Consider the following 23,100-nt stretch of genomic DNA (forward strand, 5'->3'; position numbering starts at 1 on the left):
GCTGGGGTCCTAGCGCCTAGTGCCGCAACCTGGAGAACGCTCGGGAGGAGAAACCGGAAGCACTCGGAAGTCACGTGCTGCCCGCGCAGCGCCAGCGATTGGCTCAGATGGACGTGAGTGATGCGGCTGTGATTGCTGAATTGTCTGGGCAGGTAATAGCAGAACGCTTTTTTTTTTTTTTTTTCCTTGAAAACCGGCTCGGTCTATGAAGTCAAGCCTTGCAGCCCAGAGCGCTGGGCGCTGTGCGTGGGTGGCAGGAGCGGACAGCGCTCGCGACGTTGGAGCGGACGCACCTGCCTGCTTCCGTTGCAAGTACTGCAGGAGATGCTCCCTCGCGTGCGCTTGTGCAGCAGTGTAGCGGCCCGCGCACGACGCACAGCGTCGCAGGCCTCGGAGGGTGGCGGCGCGGCCCTCCCCGAGGTAGTGGGGAGCTCTGGGCGATGCGTTCGGTCCTGGAGCTCCGTCCCGCGTACGGGCGTTGGTTCCAGAATTCGGTTTTGTAGGAACTCACGGACCGCCTGCCTCCCACAGAGATTCGGAAACTGAGTGGAAAGCAAGCGTGCGAACTAGACCTTGGGCATTGCGTTTAGGAGGTGTGCGGGCGGCCCTCGGGAGCCTGTGTCGTCTCCAGGGATTTGCGGGTTGGGGGGCGGGGGCGTTGAGCAACAGACAGGTTCTTGAGAACTCTGCTTAATGGGCCTTCCTTTGTGTAGGGACATGGTAGACCCAAGACCCACTTAGCCCAAAGCAAAGGAGACATAGCTGATGGGTTCTAGCTCCACTCAGTGGCCCTAGGAAGCACGACAGGGCCCCCTTGAGAGGTTGGCGGGGTTCGGAAACCACTCCACAGCCGGAGAGGTCAGCGGGGTGGCCAGGACCCTTGGGAGAAGGTGACCTTTGACCTGCCATCTGCAGAGCAAGTCAAAGGCACTCCCTGGTCCCAGAAGAGACAGTGAGACGTGTGCACCCACCTCGGGCAGGATCCCTGGGCTGTGAACAGAGCCTACTTATTCTGCTTGGGGCGGGCAGCCGTGGGAGGATCTGAAACGTGTTTACCTCATTCCCCAGTCAAGTCTTATCCTGGAATAGTGGATTCAAATACATGATCTTAACTATGCAAAAGTGTTGCAAAGAGTCATCAGCAAGAGGATATGGAGCGGATGGCGTCATTTGCCCATTGCAACCAACAATGTTGCAGACTTACCGGGCGCAGAGCACCCACGGGCTGTTTACCCAGGTGTTCTGTGCCGTCCAGGGTTTGGAGCGTCCCGGCCAGCTCTCCTGACCTGTGCATCCCTCCGGAGAGGAAGAGGAGGGAAGGCCTGCCGTCTCCGGGCTCCAGTGACCCTCTCCCCAGCAGGAGCGCCAAATGACCACCCCCGGTGTTGGCAGTATGGAGTGCTGACGTCCATGTGGCTACTCGCAGTGAAACAGGTGACGGCTGTTCCCGGGAATGCACGTCCCCAGTGGCCACTTTATTACATGTGTGGCCCGGAAGAAGTCTGACCTCTCTAGGCCTCCTAAGTGGCTGAAGCCACAGAGAGGTAGCTGATGTGTGCAAGGTCACACAGCATGTTAGGGGCAGTGTCAGTCCAGCATCCAGCTGCACAGCGCACTGCTGGCTCCTCTCGCCTGAGGACATCCTGCACCTGCGAGTCTCATCATTCTCACCTGGGAGATGGGCTGACCACACTTACTTCATGGGACTGCAAGTCAGATGGAAGCTCGGGTGGCATGAAAGACCACAATGGGGTCCAACAGAGCCCTTGTTGATGGTTACCATGGCAACCTGATAAGCAGTGGGCGTGTCGGGAGGTTCTGACTCTCCTGTGTGTTGGCTTTCAGGTGTTAAGGAAAATGCAGAGACGCCACAGCAGCAACACAGATAACGTCCCGCCTGAAAGGTAGGGCTCTCTCGGTTCCCTTCCATCTGAGCACCCTGGGTGTGTGACGGCCAGAGGGAACCCCACACTGGATGGAACGACCCCTGCCTCTCAGAGCTGTCAGCCTCGCCAAGGAGACGGGCGTGGAAGCCGCCCTGCGCAGGGACGGCCTTCCGCAGGGCCAGTGACAGCACCTGCGGGATTTTGACTTCTGGCGATGCCTTCATCCGTTCAGGCAGAACGCTGGGCAGCTTAGATGGCAGACGGGGACGTCTTAGGGTTCTGGAAGCTCTGAAGTCCAACACCAGGGCACCGGCAGAGCTGGTGTCGTCTGGTGAGGACTTGTTTCCTGATTTAGGGCGGTTTCTTTGACAGGCTAGCAGGGGCCAGGGATCAGTCTGTTCTTTTGTTTGTTGTTGTTGTTACTTTAAGATGCATTGATTGATTTGAAAGGTGGAAAGTCAGAGAAGAGAGAGATCGTCCATCCACTGGTTCACTCTCCAAAGGCCCACAACAGCCAGGGTGGGGCCAGGCCAAAGCCAAGAACCGAGAACTCCACCTGGGTCTTCCATAGGAGTGGCGGGAACCCAAGCACTTGGGCCATCACCTGCTGTCTTCCGGGTGCATTAGCAGGGAGCTGGATTGGAAGCCCAGGGAGTAGCCAGGACGCACACCAGGCCCTCTCGTGTGGGATGCAGCTGTCCCCTAGGGCAGCTCATCCGGCTGCACCACAGCTCTTTCTGTGTGGGCACTCATCCCATAGAGAAGTCACTTCCCAAAGTGATATCCCATTTCCTAATGCCATCCTGTTGGATTTTAGCATGTCAGCGTGGGAATGCGGGGCACACAGGCCTTCAGTCTGGAACACTGAGAGGCCAGGGACTTTGCAAGGGGATTTTCCTTGCTTACATATTGGGGGGGGGTTGGTGGGGAACAGCACCCGGAGCTACAGGGGGAAGCTCCAATGTCAGTCATGAGAGCAGAGGCCAAGCCTTGTTTGTGTTTTCCATGCAACAGATGAGGCAGGGCAGGGGGACAGCTTAGGACCGGCTAGAGTGAGCAGTGCTGGTGGGCTCCAGTTGTTTGCTGTCTGGCCTGGGTGATTTAGGGCAGAGGAAATACTGGCTGCATGTGTGAGGGTTAGAGTAAGAGGTGACGGGCTGGAGATGAGCCGCTCTGAACCACAGCGGGGATACAAATAACTTTGGCCCTGTAAGCAATGAGTAAATACAGGATCTAAGAAAACACTCACGAGCTAGACTTTCTATGTATGTAAACCCAAGATTGTACACGCCATGTGGCCTGTTCCCAGTTAGTGACAGTCTCCCTGCCCTGGCGCTAGCCCACGTATCTACCGAGCAGAGAGCCAGCGATCTCGTCCCTCGCCATCCTATTCCAGGCTCCCTCAGCCCCCAAGGTCGGCCGCACAACCACCCAGAGTGTCCTCCAGCCACAGCCTTGGGACCTAGTTTTATGTCGGTCCTGCTTGTTCTTTTTTTTTTTTTTTTTTTTTTTGACAGGCAGCGTGGACAGTGAGAGAGAGACAGAAAGGTCTTCCTTTGCCGTTGGTTCGCCCTCCAGTGGCTGCCGTGGCGCAGCGCACTGATCCGAAGGCAGGAGCCAGGTGATTCTCCTGGTCTCCCATGCGGGTGCAGGGCCCAAGCACTTGGGCCATCCTCCACTGCCCTCCCTGGCCACAGCAGAGAGCTGGCCTGGAAGAGGGGCAACTGGGACAGAATCCGGCGCCCCGACCAGGACTAGAACCCGGTGTGCCAGCGCCGCTAGGTGGAGGATTAGCCTACTGAGCTGCGGCGCTGGCCCTGGTCCTGCCTGTTCTACTCGGAATAGCACTGGCTTCAAGTCTGACAACCCTTGGCCAAAACCCCAGGACAGCCACTTCCTCCCCATCACCCGTGGGTCTCTGTGTCTTCCTCTGTAAATGGAAGATAATCAGACGCAGGGCTGCTGATGAAGGAATGAACTTGACCGTGTAGACACAGCATCCGGCGTTCAGTGTTAGAGTTTCCCAGTCTCTGAAGACAGTGTTGCCCTCTGCTCTCAGGGGAACCAGGAGATCCTTGAGGGAAGAGACCACAGCAGAAAAATCATGGCCACCCCATGTATGAGGCCCCCTCCCTGGAGCCTGGTAAGATCAGGGCTGCTTTTAATCCCCATTGTACAGATGGAGAAACTGAGGTTCAGAGAGGGGAAGTATATTACCTGGAGTCATACAGCCAGGAAGGGGCAAGGCCGAGATTTGGGCCCCAGTCCGCGTGTCCCCCAAAGTCTGTGCTTTGAGGCACCCACCGCCTAAATGGACAAATCCACTTCTTCTGGGCTGCCTCCAGCTCTAGCCCTTAAGGGGTTAAATTGGAAGTGGAGCCTCTGTGCCCTCCAAGGAGCATTTAGACTGAAATCCCGGCTAGATGCGGGGAGGCCGGCTATAAACAGCTTCTCGGTGGGTTGAGTCTTCCCAGGTCATGCTGACATCCCCCGAGCCCGGTGAACTCAGAGTACCGGAAAGTTCAAGGGCGTGTGGAGGTGCCCCATGGGACAGTAGGGGGCCGGGGAGAAGGTGGCCTCCACCCGGGCCAGCATGGACACCTGCCAGGACTCCTGCTTTCTGAGCTCTGTTTCTTGGAGAAATAAAAAATAAACAAAAAAATCTCCAGGCCCCCTGTAGTGCGCAGCTAGGTGTCCATGGCTGTCGTCATGATTAATACCAACATCGTTATCCAGAGCCCGAGGGAGGTGGACTGCATGTTTCCTGGGCCTTGGAAGCCAGCACAGATGAGACGTGGTGGGAGACAAGAGGGGGAAGCCATCTGCAGGGTACCCCAGGTTTAGAGGAATGGACCCTCAGGCCCGGTTTCTGAAGTTCCCTGCTGTGTTTAACTGGTGAGCTTCATAGATTTCCCATGGATCAGAGGGATCCTGTCACCAAACAAGTTTGGGAAGCACCGGGTTCAAACAAAGTTGATTTGTTTCCTGTTGCAGGCCTTCTCAGGGTCTGTAGTGTGTGTTCATTCAGTCCCTTTTTCAGGCCACGTTTAGTGGGCGCGTGCCGTGTGCCAGGTGCACCGTGCCGGTGGTCGGGATGCACAGGGAGCTAACACTGGCTCTGACCTTGTGCAGTGCAGCCTGGTCCGGAGCACTGCCTTGCAGCGCTGACTGCCTATTAGGATCTCCAGGGAACTCGGAGGAACCCTAGGTGCTGGGAGCTCGGCTCGCCTGTAACTTGCAAAAGCCCCCACTCCCCAGTGATTGCAGTATGCAACCAGGGTTTGAGAGCCACAGGCAAGTCTAGAGCGAGAGATAAGGAGTGAACCGAGGTCTGATCAGTCCCAGGCAGGTGAGTGAGGGTGCAGGGAGAAGCAGCAGCAGGGAGCACTCTGTGTCTGGGGTTGGAGGGGGGGAGGCTGCACCCCAGAAGAGAGCTTTCAGCTGAAATCTGGCGGATGATCACAGGCTACCCGGGTGGGATGGCACAGCCCCGTGAAGGCGGCTCTCTCCAGGAGGAGGCTTTGAGTAGGGAGTTCATCTCTCCAAGTCTAAGTTTCTTTTTCTTTTTCTTTTTTTTTTTTTTTTTTGACAGGCAGCATGGACAGTGAGAGAGCGAGAGACAGAGAGAAAGGTCTTCCTTTTTGCCGTTGGTTCACCCTCCAATGGCTGCCGCGGCCAGCGTGCTGCGGCCGGCGCATCACGCTGATCCGAAGCCAGGAGCCAGGTGCTTCTCCTGGTCTCCCATGGGGTGCAGGGCCCAAGCACTTGGGCCATCCTCCACTGCACTCCCTGGCCACAGCAGAGAGCTGGCCTGGAAGAGGGGCAACCGGGACAGAATCTGGCACCCTGACCAGGACTAGAACCCGGTGTGCCGGCACCGCAAGGCGGAGGATTAGCCTAGTGAGCTGCGGCGCCGGCTGAGTTTCTTCATCTGTACAGTGGGAATGACACCGGTGCCTATCAGTAGGCTTTAAGACTACGGGAGGGAGTACAGCCTGGGAAGTCCTTGATGGGATAATGAAATCACTGGATATACATGTTCTACAGTGTTCCCTGGTCTCTGAGAGAACGGATTATACAGGATGAACTATGAATGCAGCGTAAAACCTCACTCACTTGGGACTGGAATAGTAGCTGGTGTGCATTTATTAAGCACCAGCTGTGTGCCCTGGGTTGTGGGATCCAGAGGGTGAATGAAGCACAGGTCTTGCTGTTAGCGAGCTCATGGTGTATTCAGATTGCTGTGGGGGACCTCCTGCAGGGTGCACGTCGCCTCCCCCCTCCTCCCCGACAGGTGCACATCAAGCAGTGTAGACTGGATCCCCACGTAGTGTTCCATGGGAAAAGAGGACAGGGAAGGAAGGAAGGAAGGAAGATGGCATCCGGAACCCTGGGATTCAGCGTCCATGGACACCCCATCTGCTCCTGGGCTCCCCCTTCCTACAGGGGTGACTCCAGGCTGCTCTGACAGAGTCCTGGAGTTGTTTGCCTGAGTCCAGCCCAAGAACCCATGCTAGGACCTAGAAAAGGCAATTTGGCCCCGGAGTGCCTCCCTGGGAAAAGAGAGTGTGGTTCCCAGGTATGAAGGAGCATCTAGGAGGCTCCAGGTACGTGGCAAAGGGCATTATCAATTTTATCCCCCGGAATTCTAGGCCTGAGTGAACTTCACACCCATTTTTCAGGTGGGAAAACCAAGGGCAGCGGGATAAGTTCCCCTAGTGAAGGTGGCGTTGGGGTGCACATGGGGGTCTCTTCCTGCCATTCCTGTGTGCCCCTCTTGGGACCTGGGAGTCCCTGAACCTGAAGGTCCCAGAGCCAGGGGTTCCCTGGGTTCCAGAGACTATCCCAGAAGCACACAGAATCCTGAGCTCGGGTTCAGTGCGTACAGCAGGTAGGAGAGGAGGCTCTGGAGTGAGCCGCCTGGGTCTGCACTGCCCGCTCCATGCCTCGCCCAGTCTCCACGGGGTCTCACCTGCTCGGCCTGTAAAGCGGGGGTCTCACTAGCACCTACTGCCAGGGTGGAGAGGAGGATTCCGGGGTTCGGGGGCAGCTGAGCACTTAGAAGTGAGTCTGATGTGGGGCCGGCACCACGGCTCACTAGGCTAATCCTCCACCTTGCAGCGCCGGCACACCGGGTTCTAGTCCCGGTCGGGGCACCGGATTCTGTCCTGGTTGCCCCTCTTCCAGGCCAGCTCTCTGCTGTGGCCAGGGAGTGCAGTGGAGGATGGCCCAAGTGCTTGGGCCCTGCACCCCATGGGAGACCAGGAGAAGTACCTGGCTCCTGCCATCGGATCAGCACGATGCGCCGGCCGCAGCACGCCAGCCGCGGCGGCCATTGAAGGAAGACCTTTCTCTGTCTCTCTCTCTCACTGTCCACTCTGCCTGTCAAAAAAAAAAAAAAAAAAAAAAAAGTGAGTCTGATGTGGAGCAAGTGTTCAGCGCCGCTGGGGCCGTCCTCCCAAGGGCCTGCAGACCAGGCGGCTGCAGCCACAGGAAGTCCTTCCCTCACCGTTCTGGGGGCGGGAAAGCCGGGATCCAGGGGTGTGTGTGAGTGGCAGGGGGTCCTTCTGAGGCCTCTCCTTGGCTTGTGGATGCCATCTTCTGCCCATGGCTTCCCAAGGTCCTCACTCTGCATGTCTGTGAGCTAATTTCTTCTGAGGACGCCGGTCCTACTGAGTGAGTGCCCAAGCTTTGGTTCTCTTGGTAAACACCCATCTCTACAGGGGGTCCTGTTCTTAGGTCTCCAGGGGTTAGGTCTTAAACATACCAGTCTGAGGGGTGGGCGTTTGGCCCAGAGGTGGGCCACCTGGGAGAGCCTGGGTTCGAGTCCTGATTCTGTTTCTGCTGCAGCTTCCTGCTAGTGTGAACCCTGAGAGGTACCAGGTGATGGCCCAGGTACCCAGATCCCTGCTACCCATGTGGGAGAGCTGGATGGAGCTCCTGGCTTCAGCCTGGCCCAGCCCCTGCTGTTGGGGCAATTGGAGAGTGAGCCAGCAGATGGCAGATCTGTGTGTGTTCCTGTACCCTTCAAATAAACAGGCATGAATTGAGGGCTCACAGCTGGGCGCCCCCATTGCTACTCTTACTTGGCCAGCGCCCCACCCACCTACCCTCCCACCCCGCCCCCACCCCCCACCCCTGCACTGGGGTGCCACGCCCCTGACTCCTCTGCCCCTGTCCTGCAGGAATCGCAGCCAGGCGCTCAGCTCTGAGGCCAGTGTGGATGAGGGTGGCGTCTTCGAGAGTCTGAAGGCAGAAGCGGCCTCCCCACCCACGCTCTTCTCCGGCCTCGCAGGCGGCCTGCCGGCCAGCCCTTTCCCAGCCAGTCTGGTGCTGGGCGCAGCGGCCAGCGGCGGCGACGTGTTCATCCAGATGCCTGCGGCGCGAGAGGAGGGCGGCACCTTCCACCACCGGCCGCCCCACCACCACTTCCACCACGGCCCTGGCACGCGCGGGGGTTCCCTGCTGCAGCATGTGGGCGGCGACCACCGCGGGCACGCGGAGGAGGCTGGCGATGAGCAGCCGGGGACACCTGCGCCTGCCCTGTCCGAGCTCAAGGCTGTGATGTGCTGGCTGCAGAAGGGGCTTCCCTTCATCCTCATCCTCTTGGCCAAAGTGTGCTTCCAGCATAAACTCGGTGAGGCCTGGGGCTGCACACGGGGGGTCCCTGTAGTGGGGGGGGGCGGGGGCTGGCAAGGGCAGACCTGGCTTCAGATCTGGCTGGCTGTGTGACTTGGGGTAAGTCTCTTGGCTTCTCTGAACCTCAGTTTCCTGATCTAATGGGGGCAGTGATAGAAAGCTGTTCAGCTGCTTGGTTGGTAGGAGCAGGAGCAAGCTTGGATGGCTGGAGCCTGAACCCCACTGTGTCCCTTCCCCACCCTGTGACCCTGGGAACAATACCGAACCTCTCTGTGCCTCAGCATCCATAAAACGGGGGTTGTGATGGGACGTGCAGTCTGCCCCACCCCCAGTGGTCACAGGTTCTGCATCCAGAGTCCACCCACTGCAGATGGAAAATATTTGGAAAGAAAATGTATGCGCACTTGGCGTGTATGGACCTGTCCCTGGCCTTATTCCCTAAACAACACAGGATAATAGCTACGTGCGTAGTGTTGGCTTTGCAGCAGGTGTTACAAGTCATCTAGAGAAAACAGAGTGTGTGGAGAAGGGGCGTGACCTGGTCACAAGTACTGTTCCGTCACATACTAGGGATTTGTGCATCCATGGATTTCACTACCCTCGGGAGGTTCCCGGATGCCAACAGGCAGCTGCACTTGATGGGATCACAGGCTGAGTCTGAGTGAGGCATGGAGGACAGCGCCTGGCACCGTGGCTACCGTGCAAGTGTAAATTGTTACTTTTGTTATTTTCATTTGTTTTAACACACATGAAAATACTTGGCTTAGTACTGGCAAATAGCAAGTGCTCATTAAACACCACTTCTCATTCGGAAGTGAGATACTGAGTCATGACGTGCTTAGCATAGCACGTGGCGCAGGGCTCACGTTGCCTAAGTGGTCTCTGGTGCATTGTTACCATTACCGACTGTCCCTGGGTTGTGATGTGGCCGTGCCCTGGAGGGCTCGTGGGCGGCCATGCTAGTCCTGCAGCAGGAACCCTGGTGAGAACTGTCCATGGCCCCTGCTGCTTCCCACAGGGGACGTCCACAGATCAGCCCACATTCTTGACTGTGGGGTGCTACCCTGTCAGCCCCTTCCTACGTCCTGGAAGTGGGAGCTGCCACGCAGATCCCTGCCTGGAACTCCACAGCCCCCACCTCTCTCGCTCTGCAGTGTGGTCATTTTCTTTGTCAGTTGGTGGGGTTTTTTGTTGTTGTTGTTGATTTGTTTTAAAAAAATCATTTTACTTATTTGAAAGGCACAATGACAGAGAGAGAGAGCTTCCATCTGCTGATTCATTCCCCAAATGGCCACAATGGCCATGGTTGGGCCAGACTGAAGATAAGAGCCCAGAAATCCACTTAGGACTCCCACGTGGGTGGCAGGAGCCAAAGCACCTGAGCCATCATCTGTTGCCCCGCCAGGTGCACCAGCGGGGAGCTGGATCAGAAGTGGAGCAGCTGGGGCTCCAGCCAGTGGTCTGATATGGGTGGGAAGCTGGTGTCACAAGGGGCAGATTAACCTGCTGCACCACAATCCAGCACCATTTGTTTGCTTTTTTAAACAAAGAGGAGAGGGGGAAAAAACAACTGTGGCATTACCCGTTCGAATTTCATGTTTTTAATAAACATTTTTATACCTGGAGTATAATACATATTTATAATATATAAAATGTAATATATATTTACATCTGAAATACCTGGATATGTGTACTATTGAAAAGTGAGTGAGTGCCAAGCACATCATGTGAAAACAGAATCCTTTCTACAAAGAAAAAAAAGTAGCATTTGAAAATCAGTATTCAAGAAGAATTCCAAGATTGTAGTTTGGCAAACAGTAGCAATTAAATGAGTTGTGGAATAAAATTCAGTTCCGTTCCCCCATCTGCCTGGGTCATGTTTGCCTGTTAGCCAGGATTTTTTTTCCCCTTTAACGTTCAATTTTATTTCCTTATGGTGTTGTGCGCTTTTTCTGTTTTTTATTGCAAATAACGCACCTCAGACTCTGTTTTGGAAGTAGAAATAGGGGTGAATGTTTAGCACATGTTAAGCCATACCTTGGCACGCCTGCATCCCATATCAGAGTGCCTGGGTGTGAGTCTGGATCCACCTCTGATTCCAGCTTTCTGCTGATGCGCCCCCTGGGAGGCAGCACTGATGGCTCAAGGACTCGGGTCCCTGCCACCCACAGGGGAGCTTCAGACTGAATTTCCAGCCCCTAGACTGACACGGAGGGAAGATCCATATCTCTTACCTCTCTCTCTGTCTCTCTATCTTCCATGTAAATAAAAATAAACTTTTTAATTAGAAAAAGGAGAGGGTCAGTGTTTGGTGCAGCAGGTCAAGCTGTGCTCAGAGCACTGGCGTCCTCCGCGTTGGAGTGCCAGTTCCGGTACTGGCTGCTCTGCTTCCGATCCAGTTCCTTGCTGATGCGCCTGGGAAAGCCAGCAGCAGATGGCCCAAGTGCTTGGGTCCCTGCCACCTACCTGGGAGACCTGAGTTTTCAGCTCCTGGCTGCAGCCTGGCCCAGCCCCAGCTGTTGCAGTCCTCTGAAGTATGGACCAGCAGTTAGAAGGTCTCTCTTGCTTGCTCTCTTTCTGTCACTCTGCCTTTCAAATAAATAGATAAATCTTTAAAAAAACAAAGTAGAAATAATCAGATGATGTTCTCTAAGCGTTATCCCTCCACTAGGTAAGGACTGGTGTTATTCTGTCCATTTCACAGATGAGGAGACTGAGACCCAGACAGGGGCAGTGACTTGCCCAGGCTCACACAGAGAGGAGGTGGCAGGACTGGGGTTTGAAGCCAGGTCTTGCCAGCCTGCCCAGGCTGTGTTCCCATCCTGGTGCCATGAACTATCCCCCAGTGGCCTCACCCCGCCCCTCAGCCAGAATGGCTCAGGGCCCCCAGTGGTTCATGCAGGAACTAGACCCCCGGAAGTGGGATCTTCTCCCTCGTCTGTGGACTCCCAGGGGACCCAGATGTGTCCCTCTCCAGCGTTGCTCACAGACTTGGGCCGGGCCTGATGAGTCTGAGCCGGTGGTGTTGAGCCCTCCTCTGTCCCGCAGGCATTGCTGTGTGCATCGGGATGGCCAGCACCTTCGCCTACGCCAACTCCACGCTCCGCGAGCAGGTCTCCCTGAAGGTGAGTCTCCACAGCTGCTGGGAAAAATGGCTGTAGGCTCAGCGGTGCCAACAGGACGTGCTCATCACCCGGCGGTTCTGCAGGGCGGAAGTCTGCAGGCCAAGACCAAGGCCAGCAGGGCCGCATTCCTTCTGCAGGCCCGAGGGGAGCATCTCCCTGCTGGTCTCTTTGGCTCCTGACCTCTTCCTCTTGCTTTGGGCCAGTGGGGTTGCATGTCCGCAGCCTTCCATGTCCTTCCATACTTGCATCTCCCTCTTCCATGTGTAAGGGCTCCTGTGATTATCCCAGCCTGCCTGGGTCATGCAGGCAGCGCGGGCTGACTCCTAACTGATGCTGTCTTCTTACCTCTTGGCCAGGGAGTCGCTCACACAGACACAGGCTCCAAGAGTCAGAGTGTAGGCTTCTCGGGAAAGCATGCATCTTGGGCATCTTGGGAACGCCTTCTCCTGCTACCCCTCCCGCTCTGCTGTGCCCCATAGAGACCAGTCCCTCCAGCCTCTCCTCCACGTGCCCCCAGACCAGCCCCTTTGCCCTCCTGACATTCAACTCATTAGCTCACTCGCAACCCACATCAGGCTTAGGGCCGCCTTCCTCCTGCTGATGCCGCCACCGTCCGCAGTGTTCTCTGCCGCCAGCACAGCCCTGAGCCCCTTCTTCATCTCATCCTGTAGACTCAGCCCAGCAACCTGGAGGAGGCAGAATCATTCTGACTTCACTTTCCTAATGATGGAACTGTGGCTCAGAGAAGCTAAGTTTCCTGCTGGAGGTCACAGCTGGTGTCAGTGGTGACATCAAGATTTGAACCCAGGCAGTTGAGAGACTGCTGATTCCAAGCTCAAATGCCAGCCCCCCCCCCCCAACCTGCAAGCCCACAGGTGGATTACCTTGGTCATCTCAGGTGTTCCCTTAGAAGAGGGACTACATACGGTCTTGACTTAATGGTGGTCCAGCTTAGACTTTGCAATCTTATGATTGTGTATAACTGAAGGTATCCAGTGGAAGCCATCCTTTGAGTTAGGAATTTGGTTCTTTCCCGGGCTGGCGATACCCCGGACGATCCTCTCTGGGGTGCGAGGTGGCGGCAGTTCCCAGTCAGCACTGCAGTCATGAGGGAAACACCTAGCTGTGGACGGCGCGCTTGTTGCCGAGCTCGGAGGCCCAGGAGGTCAGATGCGGTCAATGCACTTGGACTTGTGTTTCTGCTTACCATGGCTCTGTCAGGATGTGACGGCGCTGTTACATGAGTCAGGGGCACCTGTACTCGTGCCCTTTTGTAGGCCCATCTAGAGGATGAGAGGAGAGGTTGCATAGCAGGTGTTTAGCACAGTGCCCGGCTTATCGGCAGCATTTATTGAGCCGTGTAGAAGCCCATGTTTGCACTAGTGACGGATACCCCATCTTGCTCTTCTGGAGCTCACAAGCACCTGGGCCTCCGTGTCACCTGGACAGCAGCTCAGTCTCCACGTGCGCCAGGGTTGGACCCAGAGCCAGGGGGCTCTTCTTGACCCTTATGCTCATTGTCCTTATGCAAAACCCCGTCTACCACAATTGAGACAGCAGGTGGATTCCACACCCAAGAGGGAGGATTGGAAGCTGCCCCTCTCTCACAGATGCAGTAACGTATGTGGAAATTTTAGGGACCCAGTGGATGCCTGGACAGACCTCCTGGGGGCCTTGACCCCTAGGAAGACACGGGTGTGTGTTGCCCATGTGTGCATATTTTCTGAGAGAAGGGTCTGCACGGCACCTGAGCTTTATACTTGAGCGCTGCCCCTTTTGTCTTTCTGAGTCTGTCCTCTCGGGGCTTTGCTCATTCCCTCTCTGTCGCCCGGTTCCTTTGAATCTGCGAAGAATCAAACGGGAATCTATTATTGATTGAGGCAAAAGGGCTGCTGAGTGGATTAATCACATTGATAAGAGCAGGCAGTTGGTTGCAGCTGGTTTTCAGAGTCGTTAACCTTGACCGCTCCTGGCATAATGGGTACATAGAGATGCATTTGTTTAGTCCGCTCTTTGGAAATGTGCATCCAAACAGGGTGCGGGGCGCTGAGCTGTGTCTGGAGACAGCATGTATTGAGAATTTACCGAAACCGCAAGGAAGGTTACCCTGGGAAAGTTATGACCTCATCTTGTTCCAGCAGTGTAGCCGCCCGGTCCAGGAAAAGACAAGCTTTATGAAGATCAGCAGCAGAGGGGTCCTTGGGCTGGAGCGCACCCTTGCTGCAGCCACATCCGGACAGTTCCTGCGATCGCTCACTCGCCCAGAAGCTGCAGCAAACGGAGAATGGCTTCTGGTTTTTCTCCCCGGGAACTAAGTCAGAGTGAGGCTAGCAAAAGAGAGAGAGGGCTGGATTATGACAGGTGCTGATGGCCTTGTGCATGAGTTTGATCCCATCAGGGTGGCCCTACAGCGAGCAGGATCAGTGCGGGGTGGTGGCATAGATGTCTGTGCTAGAAAAAGCCAGCACAGAAGTTTCCAGCACAGAAGTTTCGAGCACTGAGTCTACTGCCGGGCTGGAGACACCTAGTCGTAGGTCCTACGCGGTGTAAACCTGATGTGTGTCTGTACCACGCCAGACGTTTGCTTATTGGATAGGCAAGTGGATAGGCAAGGGGAGAGTTAAATGGAGAGAAAGAACTCCCACTCACTGTCTCACTGCCCGTGTGCCTGCAATGCCTGTGACGAGGCCAGGCCGAAGCCTGGAGCTGGGAACTGAATCCAGGTCTCCACACGGGTGGCAGGAGCCCGATTATTTGAGCTGTCACTTCTGCCTTCCAGGTTGTGCATAAGCGGGAATCTGAGTCAGGAGCTGGAACCAGAGATTAAATCAAGGCCCTGTGAAGTGAGACGCAGGCATCTTAACCACTAGGCCAAATGCCCACCATAGACTGTATATTTATTTTATTTTTTTAAAAGATTTATTTATTTACTTGAAAGAGTTACAGAGAGAGAAGGAGAGGCAGAGAGAGAGAGGTCTTCTATCCGCTGGTTCACTCCGCAATTGGCTGCAACAGCCAGAGCTGAGCTGATCCAAAGCCAGGAGCCAGGAGCTTCTTCCGGGTCTCCCACGCAGGCGCAGGGGCCCAAGGACTTGAGACATCTTCTACTGCTTTCCCAGGCTATAGCAGAGAACTGGATTGGAAGTGGAGCAGCCAGGACTCGAACCGGCACCCACATGGGCTGCCAGCAATGCAGGCAGTGGCTTTATAGTGCTATAGCACAGCGCCAGCCCCTGAATATTTAGATTTATTAATTTGACCTAATCCTCAGTCACACCCTCGTTTTCAGATGAGGACAATAAGGGTTAGCACGTGTGCCCTTGAGCAAGAATTATCTAATTTCTGTGTGTCTCATTTGCTGACAGGAAATGTGAACTGCGACTGCCACTCGCTGGGCGTCCCTCCAGGAAGCACTGATGTACATTAATCCTCACAGTTCTGGAAGGCAGACAGTAATACCAGGGGACTTCAAAGAGTTCAGAGAAAATGGAATTAAATGGATGTGTTTATTTTTTTAAAAAAAGATTTATTTATTTATTTGAAGTTCAGAGTTACACAGAGAGGAGATGCAGAGAGAGAGAGGGGTCTTCCATCTGCTGGTTTACTCCCCAGATGGCTGCAATGGCCAGAGCTGCGCTGATCCGAAGCCAGGAGCTTCTTCCAGGTCTGCCATGTGGGTGCAGGGGCCCAAGGACTTGGGCCATCTTCTACTGCTTTCCCAGGCCACAGCAGAGAGCTGGATTGGAAGAGGAGCAGCCAGGACTAGAACTGGCGCCCATATAGGTTGCCAGCACTTCTGACCAGGGCGTTAACCCACTGTGCCACAGCACCGGCCCCTGGATGTGTTTATTTTTATGTGTGTGTTCACAAAGTTTTTCTTATACTATATGGAAAATGTATATTATGAAAAACCTATGCAAAGCTTAAAAATCTTTTTGTTTCAAAATAAACTCATACTTTTTTTTTTACTTCTTAAAGATGTATTATTTATTTTCATTTTATTTGAAAGACAGAAGCAGATCTTCCCTCTGCAAGTCCATTCCCATCAATGCCCACAGCAGCTAGGACTGGGTCAAGATGAAGCCAGAAGTTGAAAACTTGGGGCTGGCATTGTGGTGTAACAGGATAAGCCACCACCTACAATGCCAGCATCCCATACGGGTGCTGATTTGAGTCCTGGCTGCTCCACTTCCAATGTGCCTGGGAAAACAGCAGAGGAGGCCCCAAGTCCTTGTGCCCCTGTACCCACTTGGGATTCCTGGGTGAAGCTCCTGGCTCCTGGCTTCAGCCTGGCCCAGTCCTGGCTGTTGAGACCATTTGGGGAGTGAACCAGCAGATGGAAGATCTCTTTCTCTCCTTCTACCTCTCTCTCTGTAACTCTGCCTTTCAAATAAATAAAATGAAATCTAAAAAAACAAAAAAAAAGAAGTAGAAGATTCAGTCTGGTTCTCCCACGTGGGTGGGGACCCAGCTACTCAAGTCATTGCCTGCTGCCTCCCAAGGTGCACGCTAGCCAGAAGCTGGAATCAGAGGCAGAGCAGGGACTCAGACCAGGTGGTGATATGGGACGTGAGTATCCCAAGTGACATCTTAATGACTGCACCATATGCCTGCCCTTAAACTCATACTTTTAACGCCATCTTCCCTTGAACTTGGTGAAGTGCTCTCCTATGTACAGATGTGCAAGGAGAATGCACTTGCCTGAGACTGGACAGCTCCCCAGCTGCAGACGGAGGATCTGAATCCAGGCTGTCTGGCTGTGGAGTCTGTGCTGTGTGCCACACTGCTTTCTAGTCGTTCCAGATGGTTCTCCAAGACGGTGTCCACCCTTACCCCCCTCTCCACCCCTTGGGTTCCAGTGGGATGGAAAGATGCCAGTGCCCTTCCCTTCACTGTAAGCCCAGCTTCCTCCAAAGCTTTAAGAAACTGGAAAGTTAAAGGTCAACAGAGAACATTCTGGAACATTCCATCGTGTGTGCCTTTGGCATCACAGTGTCCCCACAGATATCTCTCGCTTTGTCTCCAGGAGAAGAGGTCAGTGCTGGTCATCTTGTGGATCTTGGCCTTCCTGGCGGGGAACACCTTGTATGTCCTCTACACCTTCAGTTCCCAGCAGCTGTATAACAGGTAAGGAGGGGAGTCTGACACCAACCCCAGCAGGGCTGGGGGGCTTTGCTGGGCTTGGGGCACACACCCTTCGCTTGGGAAGAACGGTGCACCAGCTCTGTGTCACATTGCACCTTTCAGATCCCACCTTGCTGTTGGGGCACACACTTGCCCATAGCAACTCTCTCTGATAAAAATACAATGCAAGCCACATAGGTAAGTTGACACTTTCTAGTTGCCACATCAAGAAAACTAAAAGGAAACAGAAGAAATCACTTTTAACAAACGATTTTATTTAATGCAGGACAGTTAGCCATCTGTGTCTGTAGGCGCCCCATCCGTGGATTCAGCCAGCCACAGATCAAAAATACTGAGCTGGGCAGGTGTCTGCTGTAACAGTTAAGATATCACTTGGCTATCTGCATCCTGAGTACCTGGGTTTGAGTCCCAGTTCCATCTCTTTTTATTTATTTATTTATTTATTTATTTGAAAGGCAGAGTTATAGAGAGGCAGAGACAGAGAAATAAAGGTCTTCCATCCACCTGTTCACTCCCCAAAATGGCCACAATGGCTGGGGCTGGCCCATCTGAAGCCAGGAGCCAAGAACTTCTTCTGGGTCTCCCACATGGGTACAGGGACCCAAGCACTTGGGCTATCTTTGTCTGCTTTCCCAGGCCATAGAAGAGAGCTGGGTCAGAAGTGGAGCAGCTGGGACTCAAACCAGTGCCAATATGGGATGCTGGTACTGCAGACGGTGGCTTAACCCACTATGCCATAGCACCCCCGCCACCTTCGCCGCCACAGATCCACTTCTAATTCCAGCTTCCTGCTAATGCACACAGGGAGGCAACACATGATGGCTCACGTAGTTTGGTCTCTACCACCCTTGTGGGAGACCTAGATGGAGTTCCCGGATCCATCTTTGGTCTGGTCCAGGCCTGGCTCTTGATTCTTGCAGGCATTTGGGGAGAAAACCAGTAGATGGCAGATCTCTGTCTCTCTCTCTCTCTCTCTCTCTCTCTCTCTCTTTCTTTTTTGCCCATCCTTTTCTGGTTCCAGATCTCAGTGGGAATGCTTCCAACTTTCCCCCTTCAATAGGACACTATTGGTTTTTCATAAATTGCCTTTATTGTATTGAGGAATGTTCCTTCTATACCCAATTTGCTTAGAGTTTTCATCATGAAAGGGTGTTGTAGTTTATCAAATGCTTTCTCTGCATCTATTGAGATAATCATATGGTTTTTATTCTGCAGTTTGTTAAAGTGGTGTATCACATTGATTTGTGAATGTTGAACCATCCCTGCATACCAGGGATAACTCCCACGTGGTCTGGGTGAATGACCTTTCTGGTGTGTTGTTGGATTCAGTTGGCCAGAATTTAGTTTAGGATTTTTTGCGTCTGTGTTCATCAGGGAACCTGGCCTGTACTCTTTCTCTGTTGTATTGTTTTCAAGTTTAGAATTAAGGTGATGCTGACTTCATAGAAATAATTTGGGAGTATTCCCTCCCTTTTGATTATTTTGAATAACTTGAGAAGTGGAGTTAGTTAGTTCTTCTTTAGATGTCTGGTAGCATCTTTGTGTGGTCCTTGTGGCAGAGTGGACAAATCATATACTCACAGAGGCTAGTGTCCAGGCACCAGTTTCCTTCAAGGTGAGGAGCTCAGCTGAGTCTATGCCAACAGACAACAAAACACCTCCCCTGAAAAAAAAAAATATGTATATATATATATATATATATATATTTACCTTGCCAAACCTGGGTGTGTCACCTCAGACACCTTCACCCTGGGGCACTGAACAGAGCTCCCTGGCCACTCCCACCACACACCTCTAGGTAGTCCCTGAAAGCAGACACTCCACTAATCCAGTCAGACATAGTCCAAAGATAAAAGCCACCACAGCGAAGAAACAAAGAAGAAACCAATGAGTATCCCCACAAATGCCAAATACAAACACACCAGTCTAGGAAATAAGAATAAGGAAGACAACATGACACCCCAAAAAGAACACAACACCTCGATACTGGATTGTGAAAATGAAGAGATTGAAGAAATCCCAGAAATGGGATTCAAAAAAATTGATCATAGGATTACTGAGAAGTAATCAGAAGCAAATGCATGGCCAGCACCGTGGCTCACTTGGCTAATCCTCCGCCTACGGCGCCAGCACTCCGGATTCTAGTCCCAGCTGGGGCACCGGATTCTGTCCCAGTTGCTCCTCTTCCAGTCCAGCTCTCTGCTGTGGCCCAGGAGGGCAGTGGAGGATGGCCCAAGTGCTTGGGCCCTGCACCTGCATGGGGGACCAGGAGGAGGCACCTGGCTCCTGGCTTTGGATTGGCGCAGCACGGCCATTTGGGGGGGGGGGGTGAACCAACGAAAGGAAGATCTTTCTCTTTCTCTCTCTCTCTCTCTCTCTCTCTCACTCTCTCTCTCTCACTGTCTAACTCTGCCTGTAGAAAAAAAAAAAAAAAAGAAGGAGAAGCAAATGTACAAACTAATGAAATCCAAACATGACATGAAAGAAAATTTCTCCCACGAAATTGAGACCTTAAAGAGAAATCAAAATGAAATCTTGGAAATGAGGAATTCAGTGGAACAAATAAAAAAACAATGGAGAGCCTTAACAACAGAATCGGTGAAGCGAAGAAAGAATATCCAACTTAGGAGACAAAACACAGGAAATTATACAGTCAGACCAAAAGCAAGAATAAGAAATTAGAAAACTAAAAAACACTGTTGGGAATCTACAGGATATTATCAAATGACTCAGCATATGGGTTCTAGGAGTTCCTAAGGTGGGGAAAGAGAAAGGATTAGAAAGGCCTTTTTAGTAAAATAGTAACAGAAGTGGATAAATCTGCCACCTGCAGTGCTAGCATCCCATATGGACGCTGGTTCAACTCCCAACTGCTCCACTTTCAATCCAGCTCTCTGCTATGGCCTGGGAAAGCAGTAGAAGATGGCCCAAGTCCTTGGGCCCCTGCACCCGCGTGGGAGACCCAGAAGAAACTTCTGGGTCCTGGCTTCAGATCGGTGCAACTCCGGCCATTGCAGCCACTTGGGGAGTGAACCAGCGAATAAAAGACCTCTTTCTCTGCCTCTCCTCTCTCTGTGTAACCCTGACTTTCAAGTAAATAAATAAATCTTAAAAAAAAAAAGCAATTACAGAGACAGATCTTCCATCTATTGGTTCACTCCCCAAATGATCACAACAGCCCAGACTGGACCAGGCCAAAGCCAGGAGTCAGGAGCTTCTTCCGGGTCTCTCACATGTGCACAAGGACCCAAACACATGGGCCATCCTCTGCTGCTTTCCCAGGCGCATGAGCAGGGAGCTGGATTGGAAGTAGAGCAGCTGGGAATTGAACTGACATCTGTGTGGGATGCCAGTGTGGAAGGTGGAGGCTTAACTTGCTGATAGACAATGCTGGCCCCCAAATTAATTTTTTTAAAGAGCTTAGCACAATGCCTGATGTATCAGATTCCCTCTGTCCTTCCTTTTACCTCTGATAAAGCCTGCTGTGGACGCCTAGAATCTGGAGGGGCGCTTAATGATGTTCACAGTCAATCTGGTCACTTAACTCTCAAGAGAATTGAGGCTGAGTGAGGTTAAGAGACCCACCAGAGGACCCATGGCAGGTGAGTAGCAGGCTCGGGAGCAGGCACAGGTGTGCAGTTCAGTGTCCCCTCCGCAGGTGACATCTGTGGGACTCCCGAGTGCGGGCCTGGCACTCACTGAACGTGCTGACTTTCTGAATCCCCCCGACAGCCTCATCTTCCTGAAGCCCAACCTGGAGACTCTAGACTTCTTCGACCTGCTGTGGATCGTGGGGATTGCCGACTTTGTGCTGAAATACATCACCATCGCCCTCAAGTGCCTCATCGTGGCCCTGCCCAAGATCATCCTGGCTGTCAAGTCCAAGGTAGGCACTGGGTGTGGCTGCAGGTGGCCCCACTCGCACCTATTCTCCAGGGGATTCAGGGCATCTTCTGGGAGAGGAGGGGATGGGTGAAGGCAGCGCTGATGCCACTGCGTGGAATACACAGAACCAGAGCCAGTGGCACCTGCCACCCACCTCCTGGTTCCTGGAGGCCGAGCTTGGCTCTTTGTCCTCCTTCCTTCTTGTCCCACCGCCACCCTCCAAGTTCATCTCCTGGGTTCTGTTGCTCAGAGCTGCCCTGGATACTGCTGTCATCTGTGTCAGTCCATGTGTGTGGCTATAAGTAAGCACCCGAGACTAGATGGATATGAAGAAAGGAGGTTTGCTTGGCTCGCTACGGCAGAGGCTGAAGGTCCATACTGCATGGTGCCAGCTCTTGCCAAGGCCAGCCTGGCTGCTCCCACTGTGGGAGTGTCATCACAGCAGGTGCAGTGTGAAAGGAAGATATCACAGGGTGAGGACCAGAAGCTGGGGCGAGGTCAGGCTTGCTCCTTTTATACAGCCCTCCTATGAAAATGATTGAGCGTCCCATGAGAACAACTTTAATCCCTTCCAAGGGCAGAGTCCCCAGTCATCTCCTGACCTAATGACCTTCTACTAGGCCCCACCCCTTAAAGGTCCCACCATGTCGTAACATTTGCCGCAACAGGAACCAAGCTCCCAACATGTGAGTCCTTGAGGGGCAAACCACATCCAAACCATAGCTTCCTTGAAATGTCACCTGAGAAAGGAAAAAAACATGTGAAATGCCCTATATCTCCCAAGGAGGAAGGGGCCTAACAGGTTTTCAACTGTTTGTGATGCCTGGATCTCATTTTGTAAAAGGTACCTAGGCTCAGGAGGAAAGAGCTCTGTGATCGATTAGTAATGTCTGCCAGGGACCCAGGTGGGACAAGCAGTAGCAATGGTACTACCTTGGGGAAGGCCTGCATTCCCGCTTTGGGATGGAGAGGTCTTGGGGAGTAGCCAATGGGGTGCCGAGGACTGAGCTGGCCTAGGACAAGATATCACCTGTGGGTTATAAGAACTGCCAGTGCTTCTGAAAGGTGACCAAGGCAGGTGGGTTAAAGAGGGAAAATCCACATATTTCAAGGTCAGAAAGCTCAGAATGTATGCCAGGCATTGCTTGGAGGAAGAGGAAATGGAGAGGGGAAACAGTGGGCCTGCAGTGGTCCTAAGATGCCCTTATCTGACCTCCAAGACCACCATCACCATCCCCAAGCCTGTGCAGTGTCCCATGACACTCCACCATGTACTAGGCCGTGGGAAGCAGTGCTGCTAATGGTTATACTTGTGGACATGGGCTCCAGACACAGCCACCTTCAGGCCCCAGCTATGCCCCTCTGTGGCTGTGTGACTTCGGACAGGTGACAAGCCTTTCTCAGTCCTGGTATACCAAAATGGAACCTCCCTGGCTGTGGTGTGGCTCATGGTCTGCCACCTACCAGAGCCACCGTCACATGACTTGTCCTCTTAGCATTCTGCAGCTCATGCACACTCCTGGGCCCAGTCCCCATCTTCCACCAGCTGGACTGTGGGGGGTGTGAGGGTCATGTGGCCACCCTTTATCCAATCAGCTGTTGGCCAAGAGGGGGTGATTTCAAGTAAGCTAAAATATGGCCTCCTGAGGAAGGCTCTGTCAGCATTGCTGGGGTTGAGGCAGACAAAGGAACGAGGCACAGTGGACTGATTGCCAAGAATGAACTTGGGAGCTGCCTCAAAGCCTGGGCCTCCCCCTTGCTCTGCATCTCAGAGGGCTGCCCCTCCATCTGCCGCTTGCTCAGGTCAGCAACTAGGAGTGACCTTGGTTTGTCTTCCTCCTCTTCCCTTGCTTTTTCCAGTCCATAACCAAGTTCTTTTTTTTAAATATTTATTTATTTATTTGAAAGTCAGAGTTACACAGAGAGAGGAAAGGCAGAGACAGAGAGAGAGAGAGAGAGGTCTTCCATCCGATGGTTCACTCTCCAGTTGGCCACAACGTGGTGGAGCTGCACCGATCCGAAGCCAGGAGCCAGGAGTTTCCTCTGGGCGCAGGGGTCCAAGGACTTGGGCCATCTTCTACTGCTTTCCCCGGCCATAGCAGAGAGCTGGATCGGAAGTGGAGCAGCCGGGTCTTGAACTGGCGCCCATATGGGATGCCAGCACTTCAGGCCAGGGCATTAACCCGCTTGCACTACAGCGCCAGCCCCCATAATCAAGCTCTGATGACTTTCTCACCTTAAACAATGTAGAGTGTGTCTGCCATCTGTGTCTCCAGCACCACCACCTTTGTCCTCAGCACTGTGACACCAAGCAGTCTCCCTCTGTTGGTCTCTCCAACCTTCTCTGCTTCACTCTCTTCCCTGCGGCCGGAGCGGCCTTCATTTTCGGTGGACCTGTGATAGTGTACAGGTGTATGGGG

The 23,100-nt window shown here is 53.4% G+C and overlaps 1 protein-coding gene across 6 annotated transcripts in view; it reads left to right on the top strand.

Annotated features, from left to right (window-relative positions):
- The first annotated feature begins 11 nt into the window (after positions 1-11).
- RNFT2 (ring finger protein, transmembrane 2) overlaps positions 12-23,100 on the top strand; it is a 69,624-nt gene continuing 46,535 nt past the window's right edge. For 4 of the 6 annotated variants that reach the window (XR_007911926.3, XR_011385211.2, XM_051826636.3 and 1 more), the window contains exons 1-7: positions 12-152; positions 1,256-1,434; positions 1,846-1,904; positions 8,072-8,523; positions 11,574-11,650; positions 16,677-16,777; positions 20,528-20,681. Coding sequence is in view for 4 of the 6 variants with exons in the window: in XM_051826636.3 (XP_051682596.3) it covers positions 1,411-1,434; positions 1,846-1,904; positions 8,072-8,523; positions 11,574-11,650; positions 16,677-16,777; positions 20,528-20,681 (867 nt within the window). In the remaining 2 variants the exon portion in view is untranslated. The other 2 variants (XM_051826634.3, XM_051826632.3) reach the window with 2 other exon arrangements.

This window comes from Oryctolagus cuniculus, chromosome 21 (genome assembly GCF_051225735.1).
Source record: "Oryctolagus cuniculus isolate XC-2025 breed Fujian yellow rabbit chromosome 21, ASM5122573v1, whole genome shotgun sequence".
Lineage (NCBI taxonomy): Eukaryota > Metazoa > Chordata > Mammalia > Lagomorpha > Leporidae > Oryctolagus > Oryctolagus cuniculus.